This window comes from Ictidomys tridecemlineatus, chromosome 11 (assembly GCF_052094955.1).
Source record: "Ictidomys tridecemlineatus isolate mIctTri1 chromosome 11, mIctTri1.hap1, whole genome shotgun sequence".
NCBI lineage: Eukaryota > Metazoa > Chordata > Mammalia > Rodentia > Sciuridae > Ictidomys > Ictidomys tridecemlineatus.
Window position 1 is genome coordinate 47,632,275 of NC_135487.1, and position 21,971 is coordinate 47,654,245.

Consider the following 21,971-nt stretch of genomic DNA (forward strand, 5'->3'; position numbering starts at 1 on the left):
TGTGACCTTTGTCCAGAGTTTTAGATAGAAGATTCATAACAAATTGTTTTCTATGCATAATTCATCTCTGAAGGGAATGAAGGATGTAGAAAGGCCCAGCTACTCAGAGGGATCTGTTGGCTTTTTCACTCAGTAGAAATAGGGCAGAGTCACAGGAAAAGTACTGTCAGGTCCAGTGTCCTAAAGTGAAAAGTCCTGACAGTCCTCAGAGGAATACATGGTGACAAATAATGGATTTCATTCCTTAAGAGACATGCCTGAAGAAAAGTTAGGAGCATAGTTCATAAATTTCTGTGTAGCCCAATTACTCTTCAAATGTCATACACTTGATTCTTTGGTTTCTCTTGTACTTAGTGTAAATAGTTGAATCTCAAAGAACTCAAGAAATGAAACTACTTCTCTAAACTGTAGAAATTGGAAAATATCTAAACACATGTCCAAGCCCACCCACCTTCCTTGCACAGAGAAAAAATTGAGACTGTCAACTCTCCCAGCCTCAGGAAGGAAGCTGTGCTTTTCTCCTGTCCCATTGCTTTTTCTCCTCGAATGAATACTTTGACAAACAGATTTCATATGCAGGCACAGGCATTTAAGGACTCCAGACTGACCTTTGTCTTAGGAAATCAGTCTTGCATTTGAAAGTGGTTTTTTTTTTTTTTTGGCTTGCTGTCAGAGATGTAGGATATATTTAAATCTCAGCAGGTTCTAGAAGAGTTCCCATAAGTCATACTCCCCCTTCTTAATATTGCAAGGTATGCCTCATGGAGTTAGGTTCACAGGTGAATATTTATTGCCACTCAGAATCTCATAGATTCTTTTGGAGGATGGTCTTTAAGATAATCAGGGTATTATGTAGCACTGAATGGCATTTTAGAGTTTCTTCTTTGCCTTAATATTTTGTAGGACTCTACAGAGGTAGGTGTGTGTGTGTGTGTGTGTGCGCGTGCGCGCGTACACCTATGCTTATGTGTTTGCTAAAAGTAAGGATTCAGTGACTGATATTTAGTGTGTACTGTGCTTTTGATCAAGCCAACTTCTTACCTTTAGAGGCAGAACTAGGATTAAGAGTCCTAAAGTACCTCGAAGCTTAGTGACTTCTACAATGGGCACCGTGGGAGGGAATCTAGATGAACTTGCTCCAAGTACCCTTTTCCTTAGGCTATTTGAGAACATGTCTTCAGAACTCCTAGGTTTCAGTTTCTCTTCCTCATCTCTGCCATCACCTGCTGCCTAAAGGCATATGGGTGCCCAAAGTGGAGGACAAGGGTGTTTCTCAGACTAATAGGTCTACAGTATGAATACATCATAAATACCGTTTAAATCTTTCTTCTGTTATTTGCGTGACTCTGAGAGATTTTCCTGTGTGCCTGTATTTCCTTACCTGTAAAGTAAGCCATTCTATAGGTTAAATTATTTACTTGCTAACTGTATGTCAGTAAAGCTGGGAAAAATGTATATAACAGGTTAATGCAATGCCTTGCTCATAGTAAACTTTCAATAAAAGGCTGGCGGTAATAGTGGTGGCAATAACAATGATTGGTTCATGGGCCTTGATGTGTTCTCTGGGTAGTGTCGATTGCTGCTGAATGTATTAAAAGGAGATTGAAGATTTCATTTCTAAATTGAAGATCAAACCATAGTAAAGGAAAGTGTCAAAGACACGGGAAGAATAATGAACTTAAGATGAAAAACTTGTATTTAAAATTGAAAATTATTGGGCTGGGGATTAGCTCAGTTGGTAGAGTGCTTGCCTTGCATGCACACAGCCCTGGGTTCAATCCCCAGCACCAAAAAGAAAAAAAAAAAAGAAAAAAGAAAGACATTATGCTGTGGATATAACAGGATGAAAATGAACTGAAATGGTTTCAGGCATTTAAGACTTTATTATGCATAGAAGGTGGAGTAGGAGGCAGGATGTCATAGTTGGGGAAAGAATTAAATAAATTAATGTCATATTTTACGTTCCCAATACAGTACCTGGCATTTAGTGCCTTTTAAATGAGTGGTGGCTATCTAATAGGTTTATCTTTGAATTCAACTTCTCCAAATTATGTGTAAATCCAGAACATTGGTAAGAAATCTAAGGATAAATATGTATATTTGAGAGAGGGCTACCCTTAAATGTCAAAGTTGGAAGGAAAAGGGAAAGTGAAGCATGGGAGTGTAGCACAGTCGTAGAGTGAGTGCTTAGCATGCATGAGGCCCTGGGTTTAATTCTCAGTACTCCCAAAAAAGAGGGTTACCAGGCAGTTTATAGCCTCACATATGTGATACTTGCAGTTCTTTCTTGCTGATTTTTTTTTTTTTTTGGTACCATTGTTGAACCTACAAGCACTTAACCACTGAGCCCCTTCCCCAATCTTTTTTATATTTTATTTTGAGACAGGGTCTTGCTAAGATGCTTAGGGTTAAGATGCTGAGTTGCTGGGACAGGCTATGAACTTGTAAACCTCCTACCTCAGCCTCCTGAGCTGCTGGGATTTAGGCACGATCTGCTGTGTCACGTGACACATTGTAGTTCTTAAAATGCTACTGCAGGCCAAGATGAGAGTGAAATTTTAAGATGAAGATTTATATAGACATAATACACTAATGCCATTGAAAATAGAAATTAGATGTCTAATTACAAATCCAGGTTCTACAGAACATTGGAAGAGAAGTAAGGTTGACCCGAGGAAGCAGTTTGCCATGTATGACTTCAACTTTGTTTCTTAACACTCAAGCACAGTTTTGCATATTAATAAAAATATACATATTTTAGGATATAGTTTGAGAGAGCTGTATAATCATGTTACCCACACCCCAGGGAAGCCACAGAACATTTCCATCACCCTGAAAGTTCCCTCCTCCTCCTTTGTCCTACACCAGACAAACACTAATCTGATTTCAAACACTGTAATTTAGTTTTTCCTGTTCTAGAACAAATGTAAATCATACAGTAGATATTTTTTTGTGTCTGACTTCTTTCACACAGTATTAATGTCAGTGTCATTCTAAATATGAGTGTAAGGGAATACCTAATTCCTTATGTACTGGTCTCAGGTAATAATTTGCTTTGCAACTTGAAAAGCATAGTGCAGCATCAGTATAAATAAACCTATATAAGTTTGGAAAACACCAGTGCTCATTCTCCCAGCTTCCAAACATTCATATTCCCTGTATCACAGAAAGCTGCCATATAGAATCTAGATTTAAAGAGAAAAAAGAAATCTTTAGATTGCTTAGTCACAACCAGAGCTCTATCTGCTTCTGCCATTTTGGAATGCTGAGTTTTTTGGACCCTCATAAGGCTTAGTATGTAGACTATGAAGTACTTAACTATCTGGAATCTTGTATGATGATGAAAATTTTATTTGCAAAGAGATTGTATATCATTATCAGGTCTTGCCATTAATGTCTGCTTGTTCACTGAGTACTCCATCTTTCCTCCCCAATCTGTAAAGAATAATAACCTTGGGTGTTTGTTATATATGGAATGAAAGCCTAGAATGAAGGCTAATTGGATGTCTAACTCCTTTAGGGGGAAAATTCTGGTTGAATGTGAGAGGCAAAAGTTTAGTGGTTTTTTTTTTTTTTTTTTTAAAGACTTTAATTTCTAGAGCAGTTTTAGGTTCACAACAAAATTGAGAGGCAGGCGCAGAGATTTCCCATATACCCCTGACTGACACGTGTGTCACTTTCCCCATTATCAGTATTGCCTGCTAGGGCGGTACATTTGTTGTGACTGATGAACTTAGATGAACACATCATTATCACCCAGAGTACATAGGTTTTATTCTTGCTGTTTTATGTTATATGAGTTTGAAAAGTTCCATTATTTTTTTTAATATTTATTTTTTAGCTTTAGGTGGACACAATATCTTTATTTTATTTTTATGTGGTGCTGAGGGATCAAACCCGGGTCCCGCCCAGGCTAGGCGAGTGCTCTACCGCTGAGCCACAATCCCAGCCCAGTTCCATTATTTTAAGATTTTGAGATTTTTAACTGATAGGATTATTTATCATCTTTAATTACAATACAGTTTATAAAAATTGAGGTTAGAAATCTCTTGATAATGTTTCAAATGTTTGTGTAGATTTGCATCTTATTGGGTACAGTGTAAGTATTTTACTTTCTCATTTAAATGTTAATTCAGATTGAAAGGTAGTTGAGTTCACTAATGTAAACTAACTCCTTTAGTGTATATAGTTGCTCATCTGTTATGACTGCACTTGTAGAATAAATTGTACTGTATGGATAAATTTTCACAAGCTTCATCCCTTCTTAGGTACGAAATAATCTGAATAAAATATGTGTAGACACATTCCCTGAAGAAGGGCAGTAAACTGTGGAAAAAATTAGTCTCTTTGAGCAGAATAATCCTTTTGTTACATACTTTATCAAAACTCAATTTTTCATGTTTGAGACAGAGTGGTTCCTGTACTCCCTTATGTTGTGTATGAGAGCCAGATGTTCAGAAACTTTTTGGTTTTCACTATTGAAATTAGAAAAACAAATAACCTGTAATATTTATTAAAGCTTAGTTTCCCTTCTATTTTATATTTTTTAATTGATGAAATTAATTCTTATGATAGTATAAATGTGCCATAGTAAAAATGTTTATTTTCCTTTCCCCGTGTAAAAGAAAAGTGGAAAATGGAGAAGATTTTTAAGATTGTTTTAGTTTTCATTCTCACTTCAATTAACATTTATTTAAAGGAGTCTTCAATTCTAGAATACAGCAGAACATGAAGATATTCTTTACAGTAATGTCCATATTCCAAAAAACAGGACATAATCTAAGTGTATTATATATTGAAATGACATATACATTAAATTATACCAATACCTTGAACTAAGATGGTACTAAATTTAAAAAAAATCATGTATTTATGGTAAGGTGGAAATATTCTATATGAATTCAAGTGAAAAAAATTATGAGAATGAATATTGGTTGAGAGTCGGTTAAATATTAATCGTACCTCATTTATTCTTTTTTTTTTTAAAGAGAGAGTGATAGAGGGGGAGAGAGAGAGAGAGAGAGAGAGAGAGAATTTTTAATATTTATTTTTTAGTTTTCGGCAGACACAACATCTTTATTTGTATGTGGTGCTGAGGATCGAACCCGGGCCGCACACATGCAAGAGGAGCGTGCTACCGCTTGAGCCACATCCCCAGCCCCGTACCTCATTTATTCTTTGTTACTGTTAGAGAAGATCATCAAAATATGAAAGTTTATGCCAGGATTAAGACTGTCCAATGAATATATACACGTACACGTGTAAAGAACAATCGTGATAGGACAAGTTACAATTCACATACATTTGTGGAATTGTGAGTGTGTTGTTTAGGAATTGCAGACAGCTGCTCATAAAGAGAAACCCACATAGTGTGGCTTGAGCAAACAGGGCCTTCATTTTTTTTTTTTTTTCATGTAAAAAGGGCCACATAAGGTGTTCTTAGGTGATATGGTGCTACTGCCGTCAGGGTCTTCAACTCTCTTTTTTTTCCCCTCTTCCTCGTTGCTCCACATGAAATCAGTCCTCTTTGTTTCAGGATCTGAAGATGGTCACTTCCCCATTAGGACCTCTACATTCTACACAAGAGGAAGGGGAGGCACAGAGCTGAAGGCTCTTGCCGGCCAATCCTCTCTCTAGTGAGCTTTTCCTGGAAACCTCGTCCAGAGACTTCCATTTTCACATGCTTACCAGGACATGGCACACTGTTCTCTTAGCTGAAGGAATTCAGAAATTGTATTCTTTTCCCAAGGTGGGCATGGTGTCACCTGAAATAAAGGAGAGATTATGTTGGTAATGAAAAAGGGAGAAAAAGATACTAGATAAGTAACTGGCAAATGTCTTTCAAGGTGTTTCCCCATCCTAATATTATGATCCTTTAATTCATGAAAATTAGACTGGCTAAGGTAAGAAATAACCAGGAGTGTCTGCGGCATAATGATCCCACAACTGATGTTTGAATGATCTGTATCATTCAGCTTCTTTCCACGTGGGCTTATGGCTATTATTTCCTAAAAAGTCTGTGTAGCAGCAGGTAGATAGTGTGTTGCCATTTTTTAATAGGACTTGAAAGTTCAGAGAAAATTGGAGCATTGACAGTATGTGCTGAAACAAAGATTTGGATACTTGTCCAAAGGTTATGAGATTATGTGGTATCCCTGAGTCTCAATTCCTCATGTGTAAAATAACATAATCCATCCAGCTGTGCTTCCTTCAGGGTTTTTTATGAAAATAAATAGAAGAGGTAGTGCTTATATTTTTTGTGTAGGCTAACACTATTTATGGTATCTGGCATTATTTTATTTTATAGTGTAAAGTCCACACCCATTTCATGAAACAGGTTAGACTTAAGACTCCCAACTCTTCTTCAGATAATATTTATAGCCTGTTAGATCGAATTTCTGTTATAACCAATTACTCTGTAATTCAGCATTTTTTGTTACCCAGTTCAGCGGTTCAGTACTGACCTAACTTGACAGATGAAAATATGAGAGTGGTAGCTGGGAGTATGTGCATATCAAATAGATAAATTTAACTATGTGATTTTTAATTACAAAATTTCTCTGTAAACTACACAATATTCATAGAATACAAAAATGGGAATTATTTAAGGTTAGAATGATTTACAAAGGGAATTATTTAAGGTTAGAATGATTATGAAAGAGGTATGTTTACCTGTTTATGTCCATTTATATTGATTGGACTATCCACTTGACTTTTCATCATAAAGGTATATAGGGTAATGATGTCTGTCTCATTCTTCTGTCCTTCCCATCTCCACCGTCCCACCCCTCTCCTCAACTCAAAGTTCTTCCAACTGAGCTATATCCCCAGCTCTCAAAGTTCTTTCATTCTTCCCTACCTCCCCACAACCCTCCCATGGATCAACATCTGTTTATCAGAGAAAACATTCAGCCTTTGGGTTTTGGGGATTGGCTTTTTTCACTTAGCATGGTATTCTCTAGTTCCATCCATTTACCTGCAAATAACGTAATTTCATTCTTCTTTAAAACTGAGTAATATTCCATGTGTATATGTACCACATTTTCTTTATTTTCTTTTATTCATCTCTTGAAGGGCACATAGGTTGGTTCCATAGTTCAGCTATTGTGACTGGAGCTGCTCTAAACTCTGATGTGGCTGTGTCACTGTAGTATGCTGATTTTAAGTTCTTTGGGTATAAACCGAGGAGTGAGGTAGCTGGGTCAAATGGTGGTTCTTTTCCAAGTTTTCTGAGGAATCTCCATACCACTTTTCATAATGGTTGCACCAATTTGCAGTCCCACTAGCAATGTGTGAGAATACCTTTCCCCCTACATTCTTGCCAACACTTATTATTGCTTGTATTCTTAATAATTGCCATTCTGACTGGAATGAGATGAAATCTTTGTATGCTTTTTAGTTGTAGACAGATGCATACTTTTATTTTATCTATTCATTTTTATGTGGTGCTGAGGATCAAACCCCAGTGCCTCACACATGTGAGATAAGCACTCCACCACTGAGCCACAACCACAGTCCCTCTTAGAGTAGTTTTGATTTGCATTTCTCTAGTTGTTAGAGATGATGAACATTTTTTCATGTATTTGTTGATCGATTGTATTTCTTCTGTGAAGTGTTTATTCAGTTCCTTAGCCCATTTATTGATTGGGTTTTTTTTTTTAAATTTTAGATGGACACAATATCTTTATTTTAAATTTAAGTGGTGCTGAGGTTCGAATCCAGTGCCTTGTGCGTGCTAGGCGAGCACTCTACCACTAAGCCACAACCCCAGCCCTGAAATTGGGTTATTTTTTTAAATATTTATTTTTTAGTTGTAGTTGGTTGTAAACAATACCTTTAGTTTATTTATTTTTATGTGGTGCTGAGGATCGAACCCAGGTCCTCACATGTGCTAGTTGAGCATTCTGCCGCTGACCCATACTCCAGCCCAGGTTATTTATTTTTTTGATGGTAAGTTTTTTTAGTTCTTTATATATCCTGGAGATTAGTGCTCTATCTTAAATATGTGTTTTACAGTATGAAATGCATACTGAAAAAATGTATAAATAATAAATATTTTAGTTAAGTGAACATCTGTATCACCAGCTTCCAGATTAAGAAATAGGACTTTACCAGCATCCTAGTAGCCCCCTATATGCCGCTTTTCCATTAATAACCCATAGCCCTTGCAAAGTAATACTAAGTTTTAAGAAACATTTTACCTATTGATAAACAAATGTGAGATTGTACAAATCGAACAGTTTTTTTTTTTAAGAAAAATCACATGTAGAGTGTCACCAATAATCATTCTATGGTTTTTTTATATGTGAGGATTTGTTGTGTTGAATGTTAAAACAATATATGTTTCTTTTGTATATTTATTGATGGAAATATTCTGAAAGCATAAAAATGAGCATTGTGGTACATGCCTGTAATCCTGCCTGCATGGAAGGCTGAGGCAGGAGGATCACAAGTTTGAGGTCAGCCTGGGCAACTTAGCAAGACCCTATCTCAAAAAAACTGGAGGTGGTGGTAAAGAACTTCCCTACCATGTGTGAGGGCTTGTGTTCAATCCCCCGTAGCGCACACGCACATACAGCTTCAGATTAAGAACCATTCAGCAGTAATTATGGTTTAGATGTGAGGTATCCCCCAAAATTTCATGTGTAAGACAATGCAAGGAGGTTCAGAGGAGATATGTTTGGGTTGTGAGAGTCTTAACCCAATCAGTGAATTAATCCATGACAGGGATTAACTGAATGGTACCTGAAGGTGGATAGTATATGGCTGGAGGAGGTAGACATTGGGAGTGTGCCTCTGGGGTATATATTTTGTATCTCATGAGTGGAGTCTGTCTCTGCCTTCTGATCATCATGTGAGCTGCTTCCCTCTGCCACTCTTCTCTGGCATGGTGTTCTCCCTCACCTAGAGCCCTAAGGAATGGAGCCAGCCTCCTACGGACAGAGACCTCTGAAACTGTGAGCCCCCAGATGAGCTTTTCCTGCTCTACAATTGATTTGGTCAGGTGTTTTAGTCTCAGCAGTGAAAAAGCAGACTAAAACAGCACTGTATAGATTGTGCAATTTGAAAACTTTCCACAAACCTTTCAGAATAAGAGTATGTCTTAAAAGTTGTTGTTTTTTTTCCTTTCTCCCCCTCAGTGAGTTACCTGAGAGAGAAGAAGGTGAAGGAGAAGAAACACCGAACTTCAGCCACTGGGGTCCACCAAGAATGTACGTGGGTGATGTTATTGGCGTTCTATATAGAAGCACATTCTCTGCATGCTCCTCTGTCTTAATAGAGCATTATTTAGTCACACTCTAATGATTGCACAATTGTGGTCATTTACATGTAAGATGGCCTAAATTTTAGTTTCATTTTGTCTTATCTAGTGATTTTTTAGCCAGAATAAAAGACTAATATTAGGAAAATCTGTGATATTTTTTCGGAGGAAATAGTTTAATATCCACTTATGGTAGAAACTAATGGACTAAATGTACTTTATTCTGCCTCTTTCAGTGGGTTGGGTGGCACTGTTTCAGACATGGTGACGCTGCCCTCATGTAAACAGCAGTGACCATGGCTGTAGGTTTTTCTTCCTTCCTCCCCTAGTGGGGACTTCAAGTCTGTGCCTTGTTTGAACTAACAATGTGTAAACTGATCTTCCCTTGATTATGGTTATTGTTTTAAGTACTCACCAGGGCCGCATTTTAAGAAGGTAAAAGTCTTCCTTTAGCTGCTTTCTCCATTCTTTATGCATTATTAATTCTTCCAGTACCACCCAGCCCGTCTGTTCTTTTCTTGCAATTGAATTCTGAGTTTTGTCTTAAAAACTCTTAGGAGCTGTTTCTTGAGTTCCGTTTATATATGAGTTAATTACTGGTCAAATCTCTATGGTTTAAGCAAAATCCATAATATTTACAAAGGCAAATTTTATTCCATATGTTCTTTTTAAAATGACATGGTGGTGGAAAGAAAAGAAAACTTTCTGGCCTTAGGAGCAGATAACATCTGTGCTATGTTTGAAGAACCACAGGGTTAACCTTCTGATTTGGAGTAGCACTTTGTGCTGTGAACCTCTCAGTGATAAGTTTATTTTATTCTAGAAGTCTGAGCTTTTTACTAAAATGGCATGTGTGACTTTCTTGATGTTTTAACCCATCTCATTTTCTCAGTCCATTCTCTGCTAATGTAATGGATATAAAGGAGATGGACTAATCACAGAAAACATATTGTAATAGGAGATGGAAGCTTTGAGGCCTAGCTAAACCTTTTCTAAACCTCGAGAGCTGTTTTTATGTTTTAGAGATCTATCTGTTTTAGAACATAAACTTTCACTTGTCATAAATTGATAGCATCTTGTAATTTTGGAACTAGGTACAATTCCTATAACATTTGTAAAAATATATTTAGAAAATTTATTTTTAAAAATAAGTCACAAGAATGTGGCATACATTGAATGTTTACAGTGCAAAAAATTAACTCGTTCACGAGTGGATTTTATTTTTCTCTTTTTTGTAGTGTTGAGATTTTTAGAGAACCCAACGTGTCTCTTGGTATCAGTATTGTTGGTGGACAAACGGTTATAAAACGCCTAAAGAATGGAGAGGAAATTAAAGGTATATTCATCAAACAGGTGCTAGAAGATAGTCCAGCAGGAAAAACAAATGCACTTAAAACTGGAGATAAAATCCTTGAGGTAAATGATGCTAAAATATTGTTTTTGTTTGAAACATATTTGAGACAGTAAAAGAATCGTAGCCAGAAGACCTTTCCTCACGTGTCGGTGCATGTATATATAATTGGTCTGTTCTATTTATATGCCTTAGTTCAGATGTTGTATTACAATTTGTGAGTTTCTCAAGTGTAGAGAAGAACAAATAATATGATAAAACAAAAACCCTCAGCTGATTGAAAATGACAGTTTAAAAGGGGGCTCTATATAGAATTGGGCAGATGGTGAGCATTATGCTTCTCCCAAGTCTTTAATGAGCTCTAAAGTTTATAATTGTGTTTCAGTGGAATATGTGTGCTTGCCTGGAGAAAGGAGTCCACCCTTCAAAGTTGAAGCCTCCATCAAGGGAAGGGGGGATCCATGGTCTATGTGTGGTAGGCTTTGGAGGGGCCAAATTTTAAAGGCACATCAAAGCAAAGAGATGTCATAGGATTGGAATGTGATTTTCCTTGTGCTAGATATATTAGATGACATTATAGTTAGTATCTCTCATCCAAGAATCTGCTTGTCCTTGATTTATGGTTTCTGGTAGAATGCAAAGGGCCCTAGAGGTCATGAGTCAAAGTTCCATAAATTATTAGTCCCGCCTTATTCTTAGTTTCCAAATAAATTGGAATTGAGAATTCAAACCTACTGACATCATCATGAAGATTAAATCAAAGAACTACGTCAACTTGCTCTGTGTGGACAAATCTGGGGTTATGGAGATTGAGTGTTCCTTATCTGAAATGCTTGAGACCAGAAGTATTTTGGAGTTTGGATTTTTTCAGATTTTGGAGTGTTGCATATACATGCTGCACTATCTTGGGGATGGGACTCTAGCCTAAACACAAAAATCATTTGTTTCATTTATACCTTACACACAAAACCTGAAGGTAATTTTATGTAATATTTTTAGTGCACTTGTAATTGTAACCTGCTGCATGAGCTTAGTTAGGTATGGAGTTTTCTAATTGCGGTAACCCATCAGTGCTTTACAGAGTTTCAGATTTTGAATTTTTTGAGCGAGGAGTGTTAGACTTGTATTTGTGCTTATGAAATACATTTCTTAAACACAATAATAATGTGGTAGTGAAGAAAATGACCAAAACTTCCGCCCCTTACAGCATTAACATTGATAGTGTTAATTAGGTTTGCTTAATATAGTGTTCTTGGAGGTACATAGACCGTGTTAACAAGTTAGGTTTCCCCACTTTCTATATTAAGGAACCCTTTAGAGTTACCCAAATTTATTGAACACAGGCTCTTTTACTAAAAGTGTTCTATGTTGTTAGGGTACTTTTATTTTAACACAATTTGAAAAATATTCAACTTCTCAATTGTGATAATAGGCAGTTGGTTTTAAAATATTCCTGTCAGTTTAGTGGTGAGATAGCAAAAGTCCAGAAAGAGATTCCCCACCATCTCCACATCCCCAGAATTGTGTACTGTGCTAATGACAGAGTGAGAACTTAAAGTTCTATCATACACAATAACTTATTTCACAATTGCCATACAAAGGGAATTAATTATGTACCATGCTCTACCAATTTTGGATCATTATATTTAACCAGGGCCGTTGTTAATAATGTATTTGTCATATTAATTTTCCTGAAGTTGAAGTGTTATTTTTCTAAAAAAGGCAAAGCATTTTATGGGCCAATCTTATTATTATTATTTTTTTTTTCCTGGCTGTGGTGTAATCAATAGACTCTGGCTGTTCTCAACTTACATGAACTTTGAATTAACCTACCAACAATATCTAATGCCTTTCCAGTAAGACTAAATCACTTGTGTTTCAGGTGTCTGGAGTAGATTTGCAGAATGCCTCGCACAATGAAGCAGTTGAGGCCATTAAGAACTCCGGGAACCCCGTGGTGTTCGTGGTTCAGAGCTTGTCACCTACTCCGAGAGTAAGTTTAGTTTCTGTTTCCAAAAGGTTAATAATAATCTTTCTTTCTCCAATCAAGCTTTACCTCCAAATATTTTATAAGTGTTTTCTTTGTTACTTAGCTACATTATTTTTGAGAAAAAGGTATTTGCTTTATACAAATTTAGTCATTAATTTCAATTTTCATTTTTCATCCCAATTTTGATCTCTTAGTCAAATTTGAGTTTTTACAGTGTGCATTGAGCTTAGTCACAGGCTTTGGTGGCAAACAGACCTGTTTTTAGTTTCTCAATTCCTATTTACCAGCTTTGCTAACTTGAAGGCAAGTTATTTCACTTTTCTAAGTCTGTTACTCTGTTTATGAAATACTTTGAACAAAGAGAAGGTCAGGTGTAAACACATTCTAAAGATACCACAAATGTTCTATATATTTATTAAGGCATATAAAAATACAGATATGTTGACAATGTTGCATGTTCTACTATTGGAAATTTGAATTAAAAAATGACAGTACTGCTGGACACAGTGGCACATGTGACTCGGGAGGCTGAGATATGAGGATCACAGGTTCAAGGCCAGTCTGGGCAACTTAGTTTGACCTTGTCTCAAAATAAAAATTTAAAATGGACAGAGATGTAGTTTGGTAGTAGAACACGGGTGAGGCCCCTGGGTCCAATCCCCAGTACCATTACCCACCCCCCCCACCCCCCACCCCCCCCCACCCCCCACCCCCCCCCACCCCCGCGAAAGAAGGAAAGAAAAGAAAGACAGTATTTGATTCTAAAAATTTTCTTCTGTAATTAGTTATCTGGTATGGAATTGGAACTCTGACATGAAAGTGTCAATGGCAGGTTGTATCATATTATATTGCAATGTGCCGCAGATGTGTTATCCTTAAATCCTATAACTGAAGAACAGTTGTTCAAAATTTGGCACTTCTGAACAGTAGAAAATTTTGCATATTTAACAAAAATTATTTGCTTTTCAATATAGTCTCATGCTTTTGAACCTTTTGAACTGGCAGGGAGATGGTTGGTTGCCCCAGCAGGAGCTTTGATGGGGTAGGTCAGCATTCTTGTAACCTGTTGGTATGAAGGGGCCTCGGCCTTCTCCCATCAGCGGCTCTGTGCTGCGCCACAGTACACAGCCTTCCATTCTTAGTGCTGTTCTTACACCATCCAAACTGAGAGGGTGAACTGAATAAAGTCCTCTCATTTTCATAAAATCTGAAATTTAATTAGGTTTTTTGGAATTCAGTTTTTAACTCTTATACTATTGAGAATGTAGTTGAGGCCATCACTTTTATTTCTGGAAACTGAATTCAATAGGAAAATTGGCCAGATTATTCTTTGCCAAATGTCATTTCCCAAGAAATAAATTCTGAGTAAAAACGAGTCAATCAAATTGTACATTTATGTGGCCAACTGCGTGAATACCCTGCTAAAAAATATTCAAAGCATTTAAACAGGTTATAGAGTCAGCCAAAAAGGCCATGTTTTCAATCCAGCCTTTGCTAGTGAGCTGAAGTGGAAATTTCTTGCTTGGAGGACATGAACAGTGCTATTTCTTTCAATTGTTAAAAAAAGAAAGAAAAGAAAAAGAAAACCTCTTAATCATCATGCTACACTCACATCACTTCTCCCCTCCGTGTGTTGTAACAGGCTGCCACACTGTGCACTCCGATGGTCAAGCATTGAACCATTGAACCGTAGTCTGTGGTCCCAGCCAAGGGAGTACATCCTGTGGATGGTGTTAAAACTATGTCTATGATTTGTTCTATTTTTAACTCAGTTTTAGCACAAAAGGATTCCTATTGAATGAGGCAAGGAAACAAATCAAGTTTAATACTTCACAAAATGATTCTTTTGGCTTAATTATTGGTGCAAGTCATATATAGATTATCCAGGAAAAAAAAATATAGGCAATGCCTTAGGTTTTGTTGTTGTTGTTGTTGTTTAATTTTTGGGATTGGTTCTCATAATGTTGTTGCCCAGGCTGTCCCTGATCTCCTGGGCCCAAGTGATGCTTGTGCCTCAGCCTTCTGAGTAGTTGGGTCTGCAGGCATATTCCACTGTGCCTGGCTACCTTAATCATTTTGACCCGTTTGCATTAAATTTTGAACAATTCCCTCAAAACCTAAAAAGTCATTTCCTAATGTTATGCCCACTAAAGGCCCAATATCTAAAAGTGCCATAGTAACATAAAAATTCTCACGATACTATGAATTGAGTGGTGATTATCTTATGTGTACATTCTCAGGTGCTTTTCAGGAGCATCGCCAACACATTACCTTTTAAACTTCTCTCTAAATTCTCAACAGTTTTTTCAGTATGCTGGAAAAATTTTTGTATGTGTTTAGATTTCCTTGGCAAATGCTTATTTGAGAGCAGAACCCATGACTTATATTATACTCCTCTATAGGAAGTTTATATGCCAAGACATTATTTTTTTTACTTAATAACATAACTGTATCACATTTTTTTTCATTTCCAAAACAAATTTTTTGAATTGGGTTTAACTTCAGCTCATTAAGTTTATCATCACATATTTTCTTCTTTCTTCTTATAGTCCAGTTGTACTTCCTTAATACCATAATGGCACTTGTTTTTTTTGGCACATGCATGTTTTGCATTATCAATCTCATACAAATATATATATTTTTTACTTTTACAAGAAATATGCTGTCTTCTATTTTCTCAAAAGTTGTAGTCTTTTTGTGAGCATTTTGTCAATTTAATTTTAATAATAAGCATTCAGAATATTTCTCTTCTATTCAAAAAACAAAACTAGACTAGCATGTTTTATTTTAAGATTTTTCGGGATAAGAAATGAATTTCTATAGACCTGCCAATCTCTGATTTAGGTTGTTGTATACATTGAATAGAGAAATAAATACTAAGCACTATTATAGTGTCTGTTCAGATAGGAAACACTGACTTATATGCTAATAAGTCATTATTATTATATTCTTCTTAAATATTCCTGAGACTTTCTCATTCTCATTCTGAATTGATTTATTTCTTTAGCATAGTAAAAGTGAAGAAAATTTAATCTTAAATTGCATTTAGAAGGCTGGGTTTGTGACTCATGGTAGAGTGTTTGCCTGGCACATGTGAAGCACTGGGTTCTATCCTCAGCACCATATAAAAATAAATAATAGTAAAAAAGGTATTGTATCTATCTACAAATATATATATTAAAATTGCAATTAGAAAGAAGTGGATTATTTTGTTTTAAATTTTGTCTAGATTGGCATTTAGGCAGTTCTTAATTTTCCAAGAAAGCAGAGTGATTTTTTTTTAATTTTCATGTCTGTCATCAGGGTGACTATTGGTATTAACTATTTGAAGAGCTTTAAAAGAATAACCAAAAATATTATATTTTTCTAAGATTTTTCATAGTTTTACAAAAAGAAATGAGTCAAAAAGTAGTCTATGTTGTTGGCATCATTAAAAATTAAAATCTTCTTATAAAATTGAACTTCATTTATTTGTAAACATTTAATGAATGCAACTGTATATTAGGTCCTTTTAGAACACCTAGGTCAGCACTCAGATTTTACTTTGGAAAATGAAATGAAGTCTTCTTTTTTTCATCTTCTGGATCCATGCACACAAACCTTTTAATTTCTATTCCTGATATCTATCTATCTACATTTTACAGTATTTTGAGGTCATTTATCTTGACAAATTTCCAAACTTTTATTGTTTGCTTAGAATTGCATTTCTCATATCTTTACATTTTAGATGAAGTCATGAAGTTAATTAAGTATTTGTTGTTTTTAGAAGTAGAGTAAGAAGGACTGGGGTTGTGGCTCTGTGATAGTGCCTTCCTTGCATAAGACCCTGAGTTATATCCTCAACACCACAAAACAACAGCAATAGCTGGTAAATGGATGGAACTGGAGACTATAATGCTAAGTGAAATAAGCCAGACTCAGAAAGTGAAGGGACATATATTTTCTCTGATATGTGGAAGGTAGTCTAAAATTAGGGGGAAAAAAGAAAGAGAAGATAAAGAAGATGGAGTTAGGAAATTCCATCAAAATAAAAGAAAGATCAGGGGAGTAGAAGGAGATTTGAGGGAGAGGTAGAAAGGACAGAACAAGGTACAAATAGTGGAATGAATCTGATTAACTTTCCAATGTACATACATGAATATACCACAGTGAATCTCATCATTATGTATATGCACAAGACACTAATTTTTAAAAAAAAAAATAATACATGGATCAGTAGAGTAGAGGAAAGGGAACAGAGCCAAGGAGGAGGGGAGGGTAAGGGTAAGTACTAGAGACTAATTAATGCAAATTATATTTCATGCATTTATAATTATGTCAAAATGAATCCTAATGTTATAGAATCAATAAAATTGAAAAACAGTAACAGCACAGTAAGAACTGTAATGATGCTGGCATTTGAACTTATTCTTTTTCCTCCCTTTTTTTTTTTTTTTTGTGATCATAGGTCATTCCTAACATACATAATAAGGGCAACAAAATCGCCAAAAACCAGAGCCAAGACACTCCAGAAAAAAAGGAAAAGGTAACTTGAACCTTTCAAGCTTCTAAAAATATTTATGATTTCTTCTTGCATATTTGAGCTGTTTGCTTTTTGATAAGTGTCAGTGTAGCAAGGCCAAAGCCAGTAAATATCCCTACAATCTTGTGTGATCAGATGTTTTGATTTGTTAGATCTGTTTTTATCTTTATCCATGGGAGATTTTTTTAAAGCCATAATTAAATTGTACACATAGGAAAGCTTTATAGATGTATACCTGGGGACAATGAAGATGCTAACTTTGATGAGGACTTTTGGAAAGGGTTCTTGAAAAGAATGACAGACAGCTGACTCTTGTCTTGAGTTCAGATTGTAATCACAAAGATTATATTTGGGTTGGCAGTAGCACATATTGTGTGATCAAGATTCTGTGGTTTTCCACAAATAATATATAGATTCTAAAAGACTGTTGTTATTGTTTGTGGAAGTATTTGGTACAGATTGCAGGTAATCATTGGCAGAATATTTCCTCGACCTTTTAGAAGTTACAGGCTTTATTTTCAGGGATAGGGTTGGGGAAGATGATATTTTTAGTCCAACTTCCCATCTTTCTTGACCTCAAAAGGGACATTTGGAACTCAATAAATTCTTAGCTCTCATTAAATAAAAATGAGTAGATATATATATTTGGGTTTCTCTGATGGTCTAGAAAATATAATCTATAATAACAAAACAGATCAGTGGTTCCTAGGAATGGGGTGCCAGATGAAGGTCTGGAAAGGACTTAAAAAGAGACATAAATAAACTTTGGGGGGTGACATTTATGTTCATTATTTTGATTGTACTGAGGTTTAAAATTGTGCTCTTTAAAATGTGTACAGTTTTTCATATGTCAGTCATGCCTCAGTATAGTACAGTAAAGCTGTTGAAGATAAACAAAAATCATCCGCCTTCCTAGAGCTTACGTTCCAGCAAGGCAAGACAGACAAGATAGAATTCAGTGACTGCTACTTGACAGGCCCAGGTATGAGAGGGTTTGGGTTTGGAATGTGAGCTGTATGAGGGCAAGGACATCATGGTCTCATTCAATTGCCTGGCATCTAATAGGCATGAAGTACAAGTTTACTGAATGAATACAGAATCCGAAATACAAAAATCTCTGGTCTTAGGTCACCAGGGACAGACGCATATCCTCCAGGCAGGTGTCACCTTCCTGTACTCCACTAAACCTCCCCATTTAAGATTTATGGTTGTTTTGGGCCTGGAAAAGTTACCAAATCACTTTTTAGAAATTTTATCCATTATTATGTGATAAGAAGAGTTTCTCAGAATATTTAGTCTACCTTATTCCTGGAATCTTAGTGATTAATAATGTTGTCTTGAAGGTCTGACTATTCATCAAATATTTGTTGGAAACCTCAGCCAGTTACTGTGTAGCAGTCCAGGCATATACCTAAAATGAAACCGACATGGTGTCTGTGGGCACCACAGAGTTAAATAAAGAGGCTACTAATTTAATTACTTCTGGCAGGTAATTTAGTCAATTCAGGAAACTCCCACATAAGATCCCAGGAAGAAAAATGTTAAGTGTTTGGTATCAATTTTGGCCAGCTCCATTAAGCCGAATACATAGCAAGGCTGTCTGTGTTCAGTGAGAATCCAGTAGGAGTCCAGAGCTACTAGCAGTCAGTCTCTTCAGCTAAGTTCCTCATTATAGAGAAAAACAACTGACCACTAAGCTGAGGCTATGTGAAATCGTATCCCAATCTACATGTCCATTACAGAATGGTGTTTAGTGGCTGCAGAGTGCTCTTTGCTATTTTCCTTTTCTCTGAAATCACATCTCATGTGCCTAGCCACTTATTGCATTCTGGAATGATGAAGCACCTTCATTCCAAGAGGCACACAGATGAGGGCAAAGTGCAGAAAAAATGAACAGAAATAAAATTAGTAATTAATAGAAGTATGCCCAGGACACCCTTTCCAAAGTCAGTATGCTCAAATAGTGACTGATCCATCTCTTCAAAAGTTATCACCATCAGAAGAAATTCTTTTATGCATTATTCTCTCCTTAAGATGAAAGCAATATATGTTCTCTAGAATTATGGACAAACAAATGAAGGCAATTAAAAAATCACCCAGAACTCATTCCTAATAACTGTAGGTTAGAAATAGAAATTTTAGCTTGAGGTCATTTCCATTAATTTTTTTTTAATAAGAGAGTTACTAAAAAACTAAAAAAGAATCAATTAGCAGGTCTCAAACTCCTTGTCTTTCATTTATGCCTCATTTCAGTATTTTCTGACCTGTTTTGCATTATGTAGAGCCTGAAAGAAGAGGCAATCAAGATCATAGATCTTGGCTATAATCCCAGCTACTCCAGAGGCTAAGGCACAAATTTGAAGCCAGCCTCCGCAACTTAGAGAGACCCTGTTGCAAAGTAAATGAAAAGGACTGGGGATGTCACTCAGTGGTAAAGCACCCTTGGGTTCAATCTTGCTACCAAAAAAAAAAAAAGTAAAATTACTAAAGGTTTATAACAACTCTTTTATATTTTCTTCCCAATTGTTTTAAAGTTTTATTTTGTATATTCTTTGAATGGATTTCACAGCTGGGAGATTTGTTACCAGAGAAGCAGTACTTGACAATTAGTCAACTTCATTTTTTTCCCCCCGAATTTCATCAAAGGAAAATGTTGTCTCTGGCAGAGACCCTGAAAATGAAGATTTTTTTTTTTTGAGAGAGAGAGAGAGAGAAAGAGAGAGAATTTTTTAATGTTTATTTTTTAGTTTTCGGCAGACACAACGTCTTTCTTTGTACGTGGTGCTGAGGATCGAACCCAGGCCACACGCATGCCAGGCGAGCACGCTACCACTTGAACCACATCCCCAGCCCCCAAATAAAGATTTTTAAACTTATAAAAATGTTAGACTTATAAAAGAGATGCATTGTAAATTGCTGCTCAATTTACAATTGGCTCATGACACCCAATAATGACACCCATAATAAATTGAAAATATTGGAAGTTGAAAGTACATTTAACAGACCTAAGCAAACATGATAGCTCAGCCACACTACGTACTGTGTAGTTGCTGCTTCTTGTGGTCCCATGGTTGAGAGCTGTGCTCACTGCTACTTCTGCTGCCTGGCTTCTAAAGAGAGTGCTGTACCATGTCACTTACCCCATAAAAACATCAAAATTCAAAGTACTGTTTCTCTTGTTGGTGTATTGCCTTTGTACCACTGTAAAGTCAAACCATCATATTTTAAGGACCAGCTGTACTGAAAATGAGAACATTTTCTTTTATGTATTATAACTCAGTAAGATTGATGTTATAACATTCTTCTAGTCCCAGTAAAGATCTAGACTTCAGGTCTAAGGGGGACCTTGCGAACAAAATGATTTCTTGTGAACCTCCTGATGGTACCTAGAATATTAAAAAAAAATATATATATATATATATGCTCTGATTATTCTTAACAGCAACAAATAATACAGTGTTCAGTCAGTGATATTTCACATTGTGCTAGGCCTTCAAATTGGCTGGTTGTATTAGCTTTGTGTCACTGTGATCAAAATGCCTGACAAGGATATCTGAGAGGGAAAAGTTTCTTTGGGTTCACAGTTTCAGATGTTCAGTACATGGTTGTCTGACTCCATCACTCTGAATCCAAGATGAGGTAGAACATAATGTTGAAAGGACACAGAGGAAGAAAACTGCTTAGCTCATGACAGCCAGGAAGCAGAAGATTGAGGGGCCAGGGACAAAACATAAACCCCAAGGCACGCTCCCAGTGACCTGTTTTCTTCCAGCCATGCCCCACCTGCCAACAGTTACCTCCTAGTTCAGTACTCCTTTCAAATTAGTAATCCATCAGTAGATTAATCCACTAAGTAGTTGACAGTTCACACTCTAATCATTTCACCTCTGAACACTGCTTCATTGCCTAACGTGAGCTTTTGGTGGTGGTCGTAGGGAGTCATCTCATATCCAGTTCATAACACTGAAAATATTCAGGTTGATATGTAAATATTTGTGAATTCGGATATATATTCGAACATATACATGCGAGTACAGACCTGGCACATGGTCATGCGGGTGTCATGTAGCATTGTTTTTATAGTCCTATATATAAGGTTGTTTTATAATCTGCGCTGAGATCAAGGAGATCAGGAAGAAGTATAGCTGTTTCTAAATTCTCAAATCACTTTGACCATGTGAATCTGGATTCTTACATTAAAATGCTTCCGAGTTGGTTTCTGTGAAGATAGGATTTTTTTAAGGCTGGCACATCTAAAGTCATAGTTTATTTTTATTATTTTCTAGAAACTCTGGGAATATGAGATTCCATAATGTTTATTGCTCTCTATAAGCCAATCAGATTTTGTTTTGTTTTAAGAGATGTACATGTACTCTATTAATATACTGAAGATAGGGAAATATTATATTTTGAACATGAGAATTGAGGACATTTCTTACCTACAGGCACTCAGACAGCTTTCAATGTCTGTCCTACAATGCAGACCCAGAAATGCAAAAACACAGTTGCGCGTGGTGACTCATGCCTGCAATCTCAGAAACTTGGGAGGCAGAGGCAGGAGAACTGCAGGTTTAAGGTCAGACCCAGAATCTTAGAGAGGCCCTATACAACGTTGTGAGTTCCTGTCTCAAAAAATAAGAAGGGCTAGGGATATTGCTCCCTAGGTTAAGCTCCCCTGGGTTTAATCCCCAGCATCCTCCCCGCTAAAAAAATGCAAAAACCCACCATCTATCTGTCAAAGCACTGTTGTTTCCAGTAGACACAAGACATTTTTTTAGTTCAAAACCACAAACAGGCAAAGAAAAGAGAATAACAAGCATGCTCTCTGTTACTTCTTAGCTCATGG

At 36.3% G+C, this 21,971-nt stretch overlaps 1 protein-coding gene across 6 annotated transcripts in view; it reads left to right on the top strand.

Annotated features, from left to right (window-relative positions):
• Patj (PATJ crumbs cell polarity complex component) overlaps positions 1–21,971 on the top strand; it is a 344,745-nt gene that overhangs the window by 122,798 nt on the left and 199,976 nt on the right. For all 6 annotated transcript variants that reach the window (XM_078026378.1, XM_078026375.1, XM_078026379.1 and 3 more), the window contains 4 exons: positions 9,141–9,212; positions 10,501–10,678; positions 12,496–12,606; positions 17,051–17,128. In XM_078026378.1, coding sequence (XP_077882504.1) covers positions 9,141–9,212; positions 10,501–10,678; positions 12,496–12,606; positions 17,051–17,128 — 439 coding nt within the window. The remainder of the gene's footprint in view (positions 1–9,140; positions 9,213–10,500; positions 10,679–12,495; positions 12,607–17,050; positions 17,129–21,971) is intronic.